Source organism: Tauraco erythrolophus, chromosome 2 (genome assembly GCF_009769465.1).
Source record: "Tauraco erythrolophus isolate bTauEry1 chromosome 2, bTauEry1.pri, whole genome shotgun sequence".
Lineage (NCBI taxonomy): Eukaryota > Metazoa > Chordata > Aves > Musophagiformes > Musophagidae > Tauraco > Tauraco erythrolophus.
Window position 1 is genome coordinate 131,809,898 of NC_141466.1, and position 13,982 is coordinate 131,823,879.

Genomic DNA, 13,982 nt, shown 5'->3' on the forward strand with positions numbered 1-13,982 from the left:
ATTGATGTTCCTTTTCTCCCGTTTTCTGCCAGTTGGCTGCCTTTTAAATGCCTGGCAGTTTCACTAAAGGCAGCTACTTGCTGCTTTGTACTTCTGATGCCTCTGAGGACTTTAGCCCACCACCCAGTCCAGCATATCATCTACATCTCACCATGAGGCATGATTGCTACCAGACTGTTTCGTCTGCCACGTTATGGCTTTGCTGCCAGGTCCCTTCAAACAGGCATGTCCCCAAAGAGTGAATCCATTCCTGGAGTTTCTCGTTGTTACACTACAACATTCTGATCTCTATTGTATTGTGATGTTTTGTGACAGTATGCCAGGAGAAGTTTTAATTTATATTTTCATTTTGTTATGTGGTAACAGCATGAGGCAGTAATCTTGTTTTGAATTATTTCATCTTTTTTTTTTTTTTTTAGGTTTCTCCTGGGAAGGAGATGGATGTAGGAACCTCTCTGCGAAATAAAGGAAACTCAAAGAAATTTATTGTGTAGAAAACTTTGTGCTGGAAATCCTGATGCCTGATCAAAACCACTTTTAAATACAGACATAAAGACCTGGTTCTATTCAAAAAGAATTTCACCTCCCGAGGGAGCAGCTGTGGGAGCCTCACAGTCTCCTTGTAACTGCACTCACAGAGCCCGATCGATCGTGAGTTTATTGCAAGACCCCTGTCATTGGCCTGCATTACACATCACTCTTGTTTCTGCTTCCTTGCACCCAGTGACTTACTCTGCACGTTTCTTATCCTCCTCTTCTGACCCTTCTTCCCAGCTGTTTCCGACATCAGAGATACGCAGAACCAGAGTGCGCTGCAAATCCGAATATTCTCAGTGAAACTCTCCCATTCTGGTGATGCAACTTCTCACCCAGGTCACCATACAATTCCAGGAATCTTTCTCAGAGTTTTATTTGACACTGCTTGCATTTGAGTGCCCTTCAGGTGCCCGGGCTCTGTATCATTCAGTCCACCTGAGGGCACGACGGCCTTTTTGTATCTTCCTTGTTGAAATGTAAATAGCTGATCTTTGTGCAGTATAGATGGTGGCAGGACACAACTCGGGGAGCGAAAGCTCTTGCTGCCTGGCCAGGTCTTCCCAGATAGCTTGGCCACGTGTGGAATAAAAATCTATGATTATCTGCATATTTTTAAGGGTGAAAGACTATGGGTGTTTCCATGTAATTAGAGCCCACAGGTAAGAAATGATGGACCGTCGAGTGGTTGAATTCACAGAATGAAACGCGTGCGCAGTGTGAAAAGGCACTGAGTGGCTGACTGTTTTTAACAGCATGTTCTCCTAAAGGTTCACTGTTTGAGCAAGCCTGTCTTGTTGGAAGGTTGTGGAAGCTCTGTATTTTTTTTTGCCTGTAGCTTTGTTCAGAGACTGGTATCTATTGGCTATTTAACAACATGTTTAATATGTGTTACATAGTTGTAAAAGACTGTATAAATTGTAGAGGCATTGCATTGACAAAACATTGTACAGTTTGCAACCTTTTACATAACACCATTGTGAGATTAATTTGTAAAGATTCATACTTAGATGTTAATACAGTAGTGGATCTGGCTTTTGTATCAAATCAAATGCCATTATTAGTTTTTTAAATTATTTTCTTTAACGGAATATCTCTCTTCATGTCTGAAAGGCAGAGGTTTTGTTTTGGTTTTCTTGTATCGTTATTACTATGTCTCATTCGGATTTTAATGCAGCACTTGTGGCCATCTCCAAATGCTGACATCACATGTTCTGGTGTGATAAGTTCCTAGGATGTGAGGTACATTGAAATAATTCATCAACTGGTGTGTGTTTCAACTTTCGTGCAACCCTCCAGGAGCACTGATACGTTTTGAGTGATCTACTTGCTGAGTGTGTGACTCATTCCAAACTTCAAAGCACAGCAGTGCTCCGGGTGCAGTATTTAACGAGTGTCAGCACAGATGTAACCACTGTATAGCGTAGTGCCAAAATTATTATTTCAATTGTGTACGTAGTTGAAGACATAATAAATGGATTGTTTGTAACATCTGCATATTTTTTTTTTGTATTTCTGAAGCGGAAAATTTTATTTTTGAGAATATAACTTAAGGTTGTTTACTGTGCTTTGCAGCTTTTTTTATGAGGTATGTGTTTATTGTGGGATTTGGCAGAGAGTTAAGGCGATTTGAAGGATTAACTGAAGATCTAGTCCTAATGGTTGGGAAACTAGCTTTTATATTGACATAAAAATATCTCGTACTTGGTGAGGCTCGCAAAAAAAAGTACTAACTTCTGAGAAGTACACTTAGAATTGGAGAAACTGGTTTGAATTGCTGATAGTAAAGGTAATGGAAAGTATTTGCTGCAGTGGATCATCTATAAAGTGTGTGTTGGCCGATTAATTGATGGAGCAGATTATACGTGCCGTTTTGCCTCCACCAAGGGCAGGTAACTGTAGGATCCAGCTCTGGTGCTTTTTACTGTAGTTGAGAGTTTCTTTTCGTGTGTACCTATAGTCGAAGTGTAGCCAGAATTGTTTGCGGTGTCGAAGATCCGGTACTCTCTAGAGAATCGTTCTGTGGTCAGAGCTATGCTGGCAAATGAGTAGGTGGTGTTAATTCACAATAGCTCTCTGTAAATCAGCAATAAATGACTTGATCCAAACAGATCGGCCAGAAAATAGAGCTACCTATTCAAAGTACAGTTCTGTAGGATAAAATACACCTGCTGTAGTTAGCGTGAACCAGCTTGGGCTAATTGACTTTTTGTGGGTGGAAGATTAAATGCTAGTCTCCTATTCTGAGAATGTAGGGACAATTTTGAGTTCTTCGCCGAACACAACTCGGTTGCTACTTTGATTCCCTGACTTTCCCCAAGCAATATACACACAATGAGTTCTGAGCTTTCCATCACTTTGATGTCTTATGCTGTCCTTTCCCTAAAGCCTTAGAGGTGAAACAACTGCAGTGCCTCAGTCTGGAGACGGAGACATTTCTAGCGTGAGAAGAGAGAATTTTCCTGCTTGAACAGTAAGAGAGATGGAAAAAGATCTTGGAGATGGTCTGGTAGCCTTGATGGCCTTCGTGACCACATGTCAGTGCACGAATAATCTCAGTGACCATCACTGTTCAAGGCACCCAGGAATGGCAATGATGTAGGGCAGAATTCATTTGTCGAGTGGTTGGGGGTTTTCTTTCGCTCGAGTTGCAGTGACTTACTGTTCAGTAACTGCCTTGCTAGAATATTAGGAACGGAGTGATCTCCTGTATTTCCATAACCAAGTGGGTGTGTTTGTGCCTGTGTGAACCTGCTGAAATCACAGCAGTCACATGCTTATTTTGATAAAAATGTGTAAGAAAATGAGATCAAGTAGGCAAATAACTTTAACTGGTGCTTTTGGGTGGTACCACAGGCTCAGCATTGGTGGATTGTGCTATTAACGAGTTCAGTTAATCTGTATATGGATTTTTAAGAAAAAAAGGAAGAGCTATGATTATTTCTGATACGATATATTATGATTGCATTCCTTTTATGACCGGCTATCTGCACTCTCATCCTTTTTACTTCTTTACTAGGCTGCTGGGAGCCCTGTGCTTGGTACACACAGATGATGTCTCCTGTCAGTTTTTCACAGTTAGGCATCCCCAGCATCCCACACTCTGTTCAGTCTCACACTTTCTTCCACAGCTTCAGACTTCCTGGAATTCTGCAGCAGACACTCATGCTTCCTTTTCCCCTGGGCTGTGGAAAACACAATATCTGGTAAGATGTAAAAGGGGGAAAAAACCCACAACTTATCAATAGAAGGTTTTGCTGGCTATTGTCCTTGCAAGGTTTTAACTTTAACCCTGCTGTGAATTATGCACTAATTTGTTTTACATTCTCACTGGCGTTGTGCAGTAACTGGAAGGCAACTCCTGTGGATTTCCCCATCACAAAATATTCACCGTACGGTCACGTTGCTGCACGGGCTCTGGAGAACCGAGTTTCCAGTAAGAGGGGAGGAATTTCACCTGAACTGGTCTAGACTTCCAGGTTGTCTGCAGGCTAGAGGCAACCATGACCCAGGGAAGAGTTTTTTGTGGCAGTTTATCCAATAAGGTTCCTGGGGCACTAGGGCAGCAGTGATTCCACAGTCTACCGCAAGGAACTGGAGGTTTGATTAGGGAAGAATTGAACTGTGTGGAAGATGCAGCATATTGTTCAGCTGTGGGAAGGCAAGGCACAGAAATTACAAGCAAATTGTAGTTGATTTGCACTGAGGGTTTTTTTTCTCTTGGTCAACAGGTGCTTCTCAGAGCTATTAACAGCTATTTAGAAGTGAAATTCCATGAGCTGAGAGGAAAAAAAAAAAAAAAGGTTAGTATTCTCTCCCTGGGAAGGAGAATGACTCTTAGTAAAGCAGTCTTGAATCAAGAGTGCTCTCTGAGCACAGCTAAAAGCTACACTATTGCCTGCAAATTTTATTAGCAAAATCTTGTGATTTCTGATGGATTGGAGTGCAGTGCTTAGAGGAATAGCTGCATGCTATAACAAGGCAGACTTTTTCAAAGGGTGAAAAGGAGAGGGAGCCTTCCTGGCTGTGATCCTTTTCTAATTCTAGATTAAATGACTTTTTTCCACAAAAGGCTGGTGCAAGTTCAGCCTACTTCCCTGCCTGGGCTCGTAGTACCCTCACTGCTGCAGGTATTTTGTATAAGTTATCACTTCTGATTAGCATACCTTGGAAAAACAGCAATAAATCCAATAAATGGGCATGAGCAATAAATCTAGTGAGATTACTAATAAATCTAGGTAGAAGCCTAGGCAAGTTCACCCAAAAAAGATTCTGTTAAGAAACAAAAGCTTTTAACTGATGCTCTTCTCTCGTGGGCTTTTATTTCTGTTTTTTCTGGGTTAATTTCCCCTTTTTATTATTCCAGCATCTTTCCCCTACAACTGTTTTGTTAGAATCATAAGGTGCTGCTCTTAAGATGAGGTGGGCACATGTTTCCACAATTATTAGTAATTTCCAGTTTCTTGTGGGTAAGTATCTGCAAAACTTCGTGGATGAACTACTTAGGGATATGGTTTAATGGGGGATTAGGGATGGTTGGACTGCATGATCTCTAAGGTCTTTTCCAACCTAGAAATCTATGAAAACTTCACACTGCTGTAACAACTGTCTTGGGAACACAATTTCTCCTTTGCAGTAGGAACTCCAAGGCTTAAAAATACTGGAGAAGCTTGGTGGTACTAGAGAGCACTGAGGGTTTTTTCATTAATTAGTTCAAGGAACGGCTTACAAGTGCTGTAAAGAAAGAGTTAATATCCTAGTACCTTGTGCAAGGTGCCACAAAAGTTGTTGGGGTTGGGATTCCTGCCTTGCAAGACTGAGACCAATTTCTTCCACTGCTCTTCTCCCCTGTGCCAAACTTTGGCAGTTCTTTTCAAAAGGGGCAGGCCAGTGAGATGCTTTGCTGTGCCAAAGGGACTGTGTGGCCATTCCGTGTTCCCATGGAGATCCTTTTTGCCCCAGCTCATCCCCTCACTCCCCAAGGACAAGCCCTGCGTTCCAGTGACCATCTCCTGGCTGGCACATCCTGCAGAATTCGTGGGCTCTGCCGATCCACGATGGGCAGCAGTGCTCCTCAACATGCACAGCCAGCACGCCATCCAGCTGTGCTTTCCTGCTGAAATTCCTGAAGGATGCAGGCTGTAGCAACAAACACCTTTTCCTTCATTTCAAGCTACAGTTCATAACTAGAGAGAGGTAAAAGATCTTAAAAACAAAAAACCACCCTTGCTCCTCGTGGGCCCGCTAAACTGCGTTAATGAAATGACTGACAATCCAAATCTATTTTGCATATAATTATTCTAAAATATTTTTTTTATTTTGCAAATAAAAAAATTTTTGTTTTGTTATTTTGCATATAATTAGTTCTAAAATATTTAACTCTCTAAGGCCCAAGTCTTACAGTTTTGACTCCTAAGTCTGTTTTTCAACATCTCAGGAGTTTCAAAAGCACGTAAGAAATCAGAGTCCCAGTCTTGCCAACTTCTTTAAATCCCATGGGCTTGCTAAAACCAGTCCCGTTAGGCATGTGCAGCCAGTTCTGTATGTGTGCTTCCACCTGCTCACCTAGGAACTACAGGAAATTAAGCAGTCTTGACCATGCTCATCCAAGTTTTGAGTGTTTGGCCAAATTGCACCTGGAATGATGTAGACCTCAACTTTTTACAGGATTCTAGTTTCACAAAACGTGATACTACTGCTGTGTTTTTGGTCAGTGATGCCACAGAAACAGTCATAGCCTAATGTGGACTTGGGGATTAGACACAGTGAAAAACTAAGGTCAGTTTTTAGGCAGTGTGTTGCTTGCAGCTGCAGTGTGGTGCTTTACCTGCTTTGAAAGGACCTGGATATTGTGTGCACGTTAGTTTCACGTGAAGAGAACAATTATCGTGTTTCCTCAGCATTAATCACTTTGACAAAATTTCAGCCTAATGCAAGAGTGAATTACTTCAGTCTTGTTTAATCACGCAGTTCAGTGCTCTCTGATGTTTATAAGTAAGAAAATTGAAGGAGGGAGATCCCAGCTTGTCAGTGGAAAAAAAAAACCAAAAACCAACAACTCAGTGGGGCCAGGATTTGCCACAGAATTCAAATTAACCATGACTGGAGAAGAAAAATAAGAGTGAAAATAAAAGTGATAGCCAAGCTGAGAGGGAACATAGCTTGAAGTCACAGGAAACCATGGATGTAATGTTTTCATTTTTGGATCTTGTCCTTCTTATGTGCAACTAGAGGTAGGAGCAGATTATTAAGACACTACACAGATTAATGTGCCCCATCCCTGGAAGTGTTCAAGGCCAGGTTGGATGAGGCTTTGGGCAACCTGGTGTAGTGGAGGGTGTCCCTGCCCATGGCAGGGGGGTTGGAACTGGATGATCTTTGAGGTCCCTTCCAACCCAAACCATTCTGTGATTGTATATGAGTACATGAAGAAATATACAGTATATGACAAGTGCCCACGTGTAAGTCAGAAGTACAGGGTCTGCTGTATTTTCATAGGGCTCTGCCTTGCCTGGCTGGACTTTCATCTCTTCCAACTGCAATTCCAGTGGCTGACATTGAGGTCCCTCAGTTGTGTCTGCCTGTGACAGCCTGTGCTGGCTCGGGGAACGCGCACGGAGCCCTTCGTCATCGTCAAGCCCAGGTAAGTATTTCAAAACGATCCTTTTCAGTGCTCAGACATCCAGCACTCTCCATCACGTTAAAGGGCAACTACTGTATTTGTGATAGTAGTATTGGCAGTGAAGAGATAAAGAGAGAATAATAATGATTTTTATTTACACCCCACCCTCCTGGGAATACAGAAGATGCTTTGCCTTAGGTCCCGTGCTGCTGGGTGCAGCCAAGCAAGCAAAAAGGGCATTCCTACCCCGCTGCGCTTGCCCAGGAAAGCAATGCGGCAGTGCAAGCAGGGGGAGGCACGGCGTGCAAAACTCTGCCTTAAATTTTGATCACCAACAGGTTTTGGTTTGGGGCAGGAGTTTTGTTGGCGTTAAGTCAACATAGAGGGGGGGACCTCAAAATTTTTTGATTTGTTGGTTTTGTATCCTGGTAAGGGCATGGCTGGGACCTGACTTGAAGCAAAACCTCCAGCTGCCTTATCTCGGCTCGCTTCTCCGCTCCGGGAAAGCTCCAGGGATAAGCCTCTGCCGTGCCCTCTGCCCTGCCTGGCCCCACGGAGGAGGAAGGGTGCCCGTGGGTGCTGCCGTACGAGGCCGGACAGGGTGCTGGATGCCTCGATGGAAGTTAATAAGGAGAGACCGGGGGGAAAACTGTGGGAACAGCTCAACCCCGCGCTCTGTTGCTACCGCACCTGGCACCAAAGCAGCCGCGACCCTCGGCAGCCGCAATTCGGGGGTTGTGCCGGGCGGGGGAACCGCGGGTGCAGCCGCCGGGGGCCGTTCGGGAACCGCGGGGGGAGCTGCAGCAGCACCCCCCGCCGCCCCAAACAACCTTCCGCCGCCGTCCCCGACTCGAGCGGGCCCCGGCGCCGCCGCGGCGGAGGCAGCGCAGAGGCCGGGCGGGCCCGGTGGCGGCGGCGGCGGCGGGCGGGCGGGCGCCATGGCGGGGCGGGCGGCGCCGCGGCGGGGGCAGCCCTGAGGGAGCGGCGGCGGCGGCGCGGCCCCGAGCGGAAATGAACGGGTCCGGGTCGCTGCCGCCGGCGGCGGCCGAGGACGAGCCCCCCGGCGCGGCGCTGGTGGCGGCGCCGCTGCTGCCGCTGGGCGGGAACGGCAGCGCGGGCGGCGGCCCCGCGGAGCTGCGGGAGGGCACCCACGGCGCCACACTGGCGGCCTGCGCCTCGCTGCTGGCCCTCGTCTTCTGCCTGGGCTCCTACGGCAACCTCATCGTCCTCCTCTCCTTCTTCGACCCGGCCCTCCGGAAATTCAGGACCAACTTCGACTTCATGGTCCTCAACCTCTCCTTCTGCGACCTCTTCATCTGCGGGGTGGCCGCCCCCATGTTCGCCTTCGTCCTCTTCTTCGACTCGGCCCGAGGCGTCCCGGGCGCCTTCTGCTTCACCTTCCACCTCACCAGCTCCGGCTTCATCATCATGTCGCTCAAGACGGTGGCGGTCATCGCCCTGCACCGGCTGCGCATGGTGCTGGGGAAGCAGCCGCACCACGCTGCCTCCTTCCCCTGCACCCTCCTCCTCACCCTGCTCCTGTGGGCCACCAGCTTCACCCTGGCCACCTTGGCCACCCTGAGAACCCGCGGCTCCCGCCTCTGCCTGCCCATGTCCAGCTTCGCCAGCGGCGAGGGGAAGGTCATCCTCTACCTCTACGTCACCGACTTCATCTGCTGCGTGGCCGTGGTGGCCGTCTCCTACGTCATGATCGCCCAGGCGCTGCGAAGGAACGCGCGGGTGAGGAGGTGCCCGCCTGTGGTGGCCGTGGACACCTCCAGACCGCAGCCCTTCGTGGGGCCCGTGGCCCCCGGCGGCGGGGAGGGCGTGCAGAGCACCGTGCCCGCCTTGTACAGGAACCAGAGCTACAGCAAGCCGCAGCACGGCTACGCCAAGCACCTCGGCCAGACACCGGGCACCGCCGCTGGCCGGCTCCAGCTCGTGTCGGCGGTCAACCTGTCCGCAGCCAAAGACTCCAGGGCGGTGGTGACGTGCGTCGTCATCGTGCTCTCCGTCCTGGTTTGCTGCCTGCCCTTGGGCATCTCTTTGGTGCAGGACGTGCTGTCCAGTAGCGGGGGCTTTGTTCTCTACCAGTTCGAGCTGTGTGGGTTTACCCTCATTTTTTTCAAATCTGGACTGAATCCTTTTATATATTCCCGCAACAGCGCCGGACTTCGGAGACGGGTCCTCTGGTGCCTGCAGTACGTAGCCCTTGTCTTTTTCTGCTGCAAGCAGAAGACGAGGCTTCGGGCCATGGGCAAAGGCAGCCTGGAAGTCAACAGGAACAAGTCATCCCACCACGAGACCAATTCAGCGTACATGTTGTCTCCAAAACCTCAGAAAAAGTTTGTGGACCAAGCCTGCGGTCCCAGTCACTCCAAGGAAAGCGTGCTGAGTCCCAAGGCTTCTGTCGGGCCTCAGCACTATGCCCAGAGCAGCTCCACCCCCATGAACACCCGAATCGAGCCCTATTACAGCATCTATAACAGCAGCCCTTCCCTGGAGGCGAGCACCCCAAACAGCTTACAGCCCCTGAGCTCCGCTTTCGGCTTTGCCAAGCCCTACCTTGCCACGCATCATCACACCACCACCGACTTGGTGCGAGACCGCGACAGCGCTTCGACGAGGCCGATACCAGTGCCCTCAGTGTAACCCTAAGGAAAGGGTTCTGACCCAGTGGGTCCCCTCCCTTGTGCTGCTAACGATCATCCCGAACTCCCTGATGCGGTACTGCTGCCAATTAATTAAAACGCCACTAACGATGGTATCCGGCTGTTTGCGTTTGCAGTGAATACTCGGATATTACTTCCATGACGCTTTCTTGGAATTTCTGCGGCGAGTCAAAAAGGGCAGTGTTTTAGATTTGTGTTTGGAATTGTTACAGGAGGGTATTTCTGTTACTAAATTTTGCTCCTGGACAAGCAAAAAAAAAGTGTTGTAACTCCACGTCACGAGGCAGAATATCTCGGAGAACGATCTGAGGCTGCGCCAGAAGAATTCCCTGTTAAATGGCATACTCGCCATGTTTTCGGGAAGAATCGGGAGGATTTTTGCTGTGGTGATTCTTGGGTTTAAAAGCTTTCCGTTGCACAGGGTTGAGTCAGTGGCATTTTGCTGTAGAAAGTGACAGTAATTATAGAATGGTTTGGGTTGGAAGGGACCTCAAAGATCATCCAGTTCCAACCCCCCTGCCATGGGCAGGGAAAGTCCTTTCTGTTCGCAGGGGGAAATCCTGGTTCTGTTGAGGTAAACGGCAAATTTTCCACGGTCTTCAACTGAAGTTCAGGATTTCAGCCTCAGCTTCCTAAAGCAGGACAAGGCATTTTACAAACAGTGTTACGTTGCCACTGGGGAAGGACTTTTGAGAAGCGTTGTGGCACTAATAACCCTCTGAAGTATACATGTGAATTCTAGTTGTACATTTATTTTAAGGATCGATGGCATTATGTATCCCAAAATAATATATTTGGAGAAATAGACTACGCCTGATAGAAATAACTGCAATACCTAATGACAGGTTTTATTTGAGGATAAAGATGAATATTGCAATATTACAGCATTGATACACTATTAGTAACGCAGTCACCTGGGGAATTTTCTAATTCATAAACTTATGCAAAGAGTGGTGTTGCTGGTTGCTTTTTTTGTCGGTGACTTTGTGTAAAAGTCTTGAAATTGGGAGGATTTGGCTGTGGTACTTCTGACGGGTAGAACTGACAGCTGTTAGTGTTTTTGAAAACAGAATGACCACGTAACAAGATGACTACAAGTTTCTGAGGTTTGCTTATAGAAGTCTAACATCAGTTTGATTTAAAGATTAATAATCTATTTAGAAACTTTATCTGTTGGTCTACACAGTGAGCAGATAACTGAAGTTAAGTATTTTTTTATAAATCCAGCTAGCTGTGTCGTGTCATGTGTTGTGGGAATTCCTTATGAAACAGAACAATTTGGAGTATTTAAATTTGTGACAATTACTGCTTGAAGTGGCCAGATCTCTTCAAGACAAGCAATCACCTTTCAACTTGTGTGGACTTCAGCAGAGCCTTAGTATCTCTGAAATAATCCAGCCACAGACTTTTGGTGCCTCGTAATAGGAAAATGCCACATCTTTAGCAAAATTACAGTGATGGAAAGATGATTTGTTATTTTAGGAAAAAAAAAAAAAACCACCAAACATTCACATTATTGCCGTGTGTGAGTTGTTGTTGATTTAGCCTATTTGTTAACTGAACAATTTTCAGGATTTTCCTGGAAGACTATTACATTATGAGCACTGTTCTTTGTTTAACACTCTGAATTTTAATTAATTTTGAATAATTCAAGACAGCTTTCTTGCAATAAAATGAATGTGAACAACTTTTTAATACGAATGTAAAACTGAAATTGTTTCCATAAGTCTTTTCTCTCTGCCCAGATATTTTTCTCTATAAACGAATAACATGGTTCTTTCTAAACTAATTACAGAAGATAACTAAAAGATCTGTCTTGTTTGGTTTTTCTGTCGTTGCATTTCTCTTTAGTACAGAGCATGCTAATTTGGAGGGGAAAAAATATGTGAGATCCTGTCATTTTGTTTCAAGCTTTGCGTTCTTAGCAGCAATTACAGTTTGAGATCGGAAGAAATATAGTGCAGGACCCCAAAAGTGGTTGCAAGGTGGGGACCTCTGTGTACTTTGAGGGAGATGAAGATGTGCATTAAGCTTTGTTGAGGGTGTCTACGACTCCTGCTGTGCTTTTGTTTTGCATCACATGAGCTTCTTCACATGGTAGAAGATTAAATCCTTCGCACGGTGTTCACAAAAGTAATTTGCATGGAGTATTCACGTGGGAGTAAAGCAGGAAGGGTACGGCATTAGGATAGAAGGAGGTTGTTCCATTGCCTTTATGTGACGTGTTATTTAAACAAAAAACCTGAAGTCCCTGCAGAGCACTTTGTAAGATCACTCTTCTGTTAACTCCTGGTGCCAGCAGTAGTCTTGATACAACCCGTGTGATAATATGTTTGTAGTGTCAGATAGGAAAGTGCAACACCTGATCTGCAGCAGGAACGATATCTGATTTGAGTTGTCCAGTTGTATTAAATAACTCTGGTTTGGGGGAGGTTTATGGATGTAGTAAGTAGAGATTGGATTTTGAAAATATGTAAGTACGATTTCTTTGAAGTGAATCATAAACTGAAGACATCAGTTATCATATGATAAAATAATTACTGGTTTTAAAGTCTTCTGGAGTATAACTTTTCTTTTTTACTTTAGCTCCCCTGTCGTATCAGAACCCTCTTCCGCTGAGCACAGAACCAGTAAAGTGTGACTGTGGGTGGAAAAAGCAGCGATGGAATTGAGAGAGGGAGCAACAGAGCACTGGACAGAGGTGGAAAACGTGTGAGACGAGGGGAGATGGGTGAGAGAGGAAGTAATTAAGGTATGTGAGTACTGAAGGGCTTGGTCTGTAGTTAGTGCGCTCCGTAACGCGAGAAGAAGAAAGCATCTCGTGAATGTGAAAGGTGGCAGATCCATCTCTCGTAAACTGCTGTGCTTTTCCTGCTGCCTGTACCTACATTGTTTAGAAAAAAAACTGGGAATGCTTAACAGGGTACTCTGTGTGAGTAATACAAGCATTGGGAGCCCGATGGTTAATGCCAACACGTTTGAAATATATATAAAATTTTATACTCCAGGAATTAAAGTGATCTTTGATTTCTGGAGTGAGGGTGAACCCATCGTGGTGGAACAGGTTGTCCAGTGTATGTTTTCAGTGTGCTTTTCAGCATCTTTTGAAGTTGCTGGTGTTGGCCACTGCCACGATATCTGGCCCAAGGGCTGTCTCTGCTTTGTTACTGAAAATCGGTGTTTGCGGTGGCGGGTGTAATGCGAACGGTGTGACCAGGGCATCTCCTGAAATAAGGGGCAGCCTCGAAGAAAGCATAAAGAAGCTTATTAGCAAAGAGCTGGTGAGTTGTGTGGGGCTGGTCTCACTGACAAGTGACTTCTGGTTGTTCACTAGAAAAAGAAAATATTTGAAAGATTTTTATAATTCAGAAGGTTTATTCAAGTCATTTTGCTTTACGGTGATAGAGTTGACTTTTTCAGCTGTCAGCCTGCAGTATTGTGGGGGTTGTTGTCCTTCACATATAAGAACTAAAAGGTCATAATGCCAAATAATTTTAAACAATACCTACAAAACCTCAAAAAGTTGCTTCAACGGTTGGGCACCACCTCAGAACTTTTTAGACTAGAGCTCAGAGAGATTTCTGTACGGCGGCATACTTTTTTTTTGGTTTTTTTTTGAAGTCAGGGAGCCAGCCTGCCTTAGCAGGAAGGCTTTAACAAGCTAGGGAGGGCAAGGTGCCAACATGGGACAGACAATAGTCCAGCAGGATCAATGCCTGACAATTCTATGGCATCTTGTGGTATTTTATGCTATGTATGGTTTAGGTATATAATTTGTCACTTGTTAGGAAAGCTGTGGAATTTATCCCCCATATGATCTTCAGTACCCTTCTGCCTGTAGCACAGGGAATAAAAAGTAAAGAGGCTTCTGAACCGTGAGCGTTGTGCTTACCTGCACCGTTATCTGCTCACCTTCTCCCACGAGGTGGTGAAGCAGGGCTGCAGAGAGCGGCGTGGGATGTTCCTGCTGGAAACGAGAGCAGGCAGGTGGTGTAATACCATAAAATAATAGAGTAGTCTTGCAGGGGTTGACGTGGAGTCCTGTGGGCGTTTTCTAGGTTTGCCTTCTGTGTTTTGAATGGTTTTTTAAAAATTTTAAGTATTTAAGAGGAGTGTGTTTGCAGCGATGCCAGAGGAGAATGGAGAGATGACAT

The 13,982-nt window shown here is 45.8% G+C and overlaps 2 protein-coding genes across 3 annotated transcripts in view; both read left to right on the forward strand.

Annotated features, from left to right (window-relative positions):
- PSME4 (proteasome activator subunit 4) overlaps positions 1 to 2,050 on the forward strand; it is a 68,683-nt gene extending 66,633 nt beyond the window's left edge. For both annotated transcript variants that reach the window (XM_086631920.1, XM_086631921.1), the window contains one exon: positions 420 to 2,050. The gene's annotated coding sequence lies outside the window, so the exon portion shown is untranslated. The remainder of the gene's footprint in view (positions 1 to 419) is intronic.
- Positions 2,051 to 8,167: 6,117 nt separating this feature from the next.
- GPR75 (G protein-coupled receptor 75) lies at positions 8,168 to 11,128 on the forward strand. The gene has a single exon (XM_086631154.1). The coding sequence runs from the start codon at positions 8,168 to 8,170 to the stop codon at positions 9,806 to 9,808; it is 1,641 nt and encodes a 546-aa protein (XP_086487280.1). The 3' UTR covers positions 9,809 to 11,128.
- The last annotated feature ends 2,854 nt before the right edge of the window (positions 11,129 to 13,982 follow it).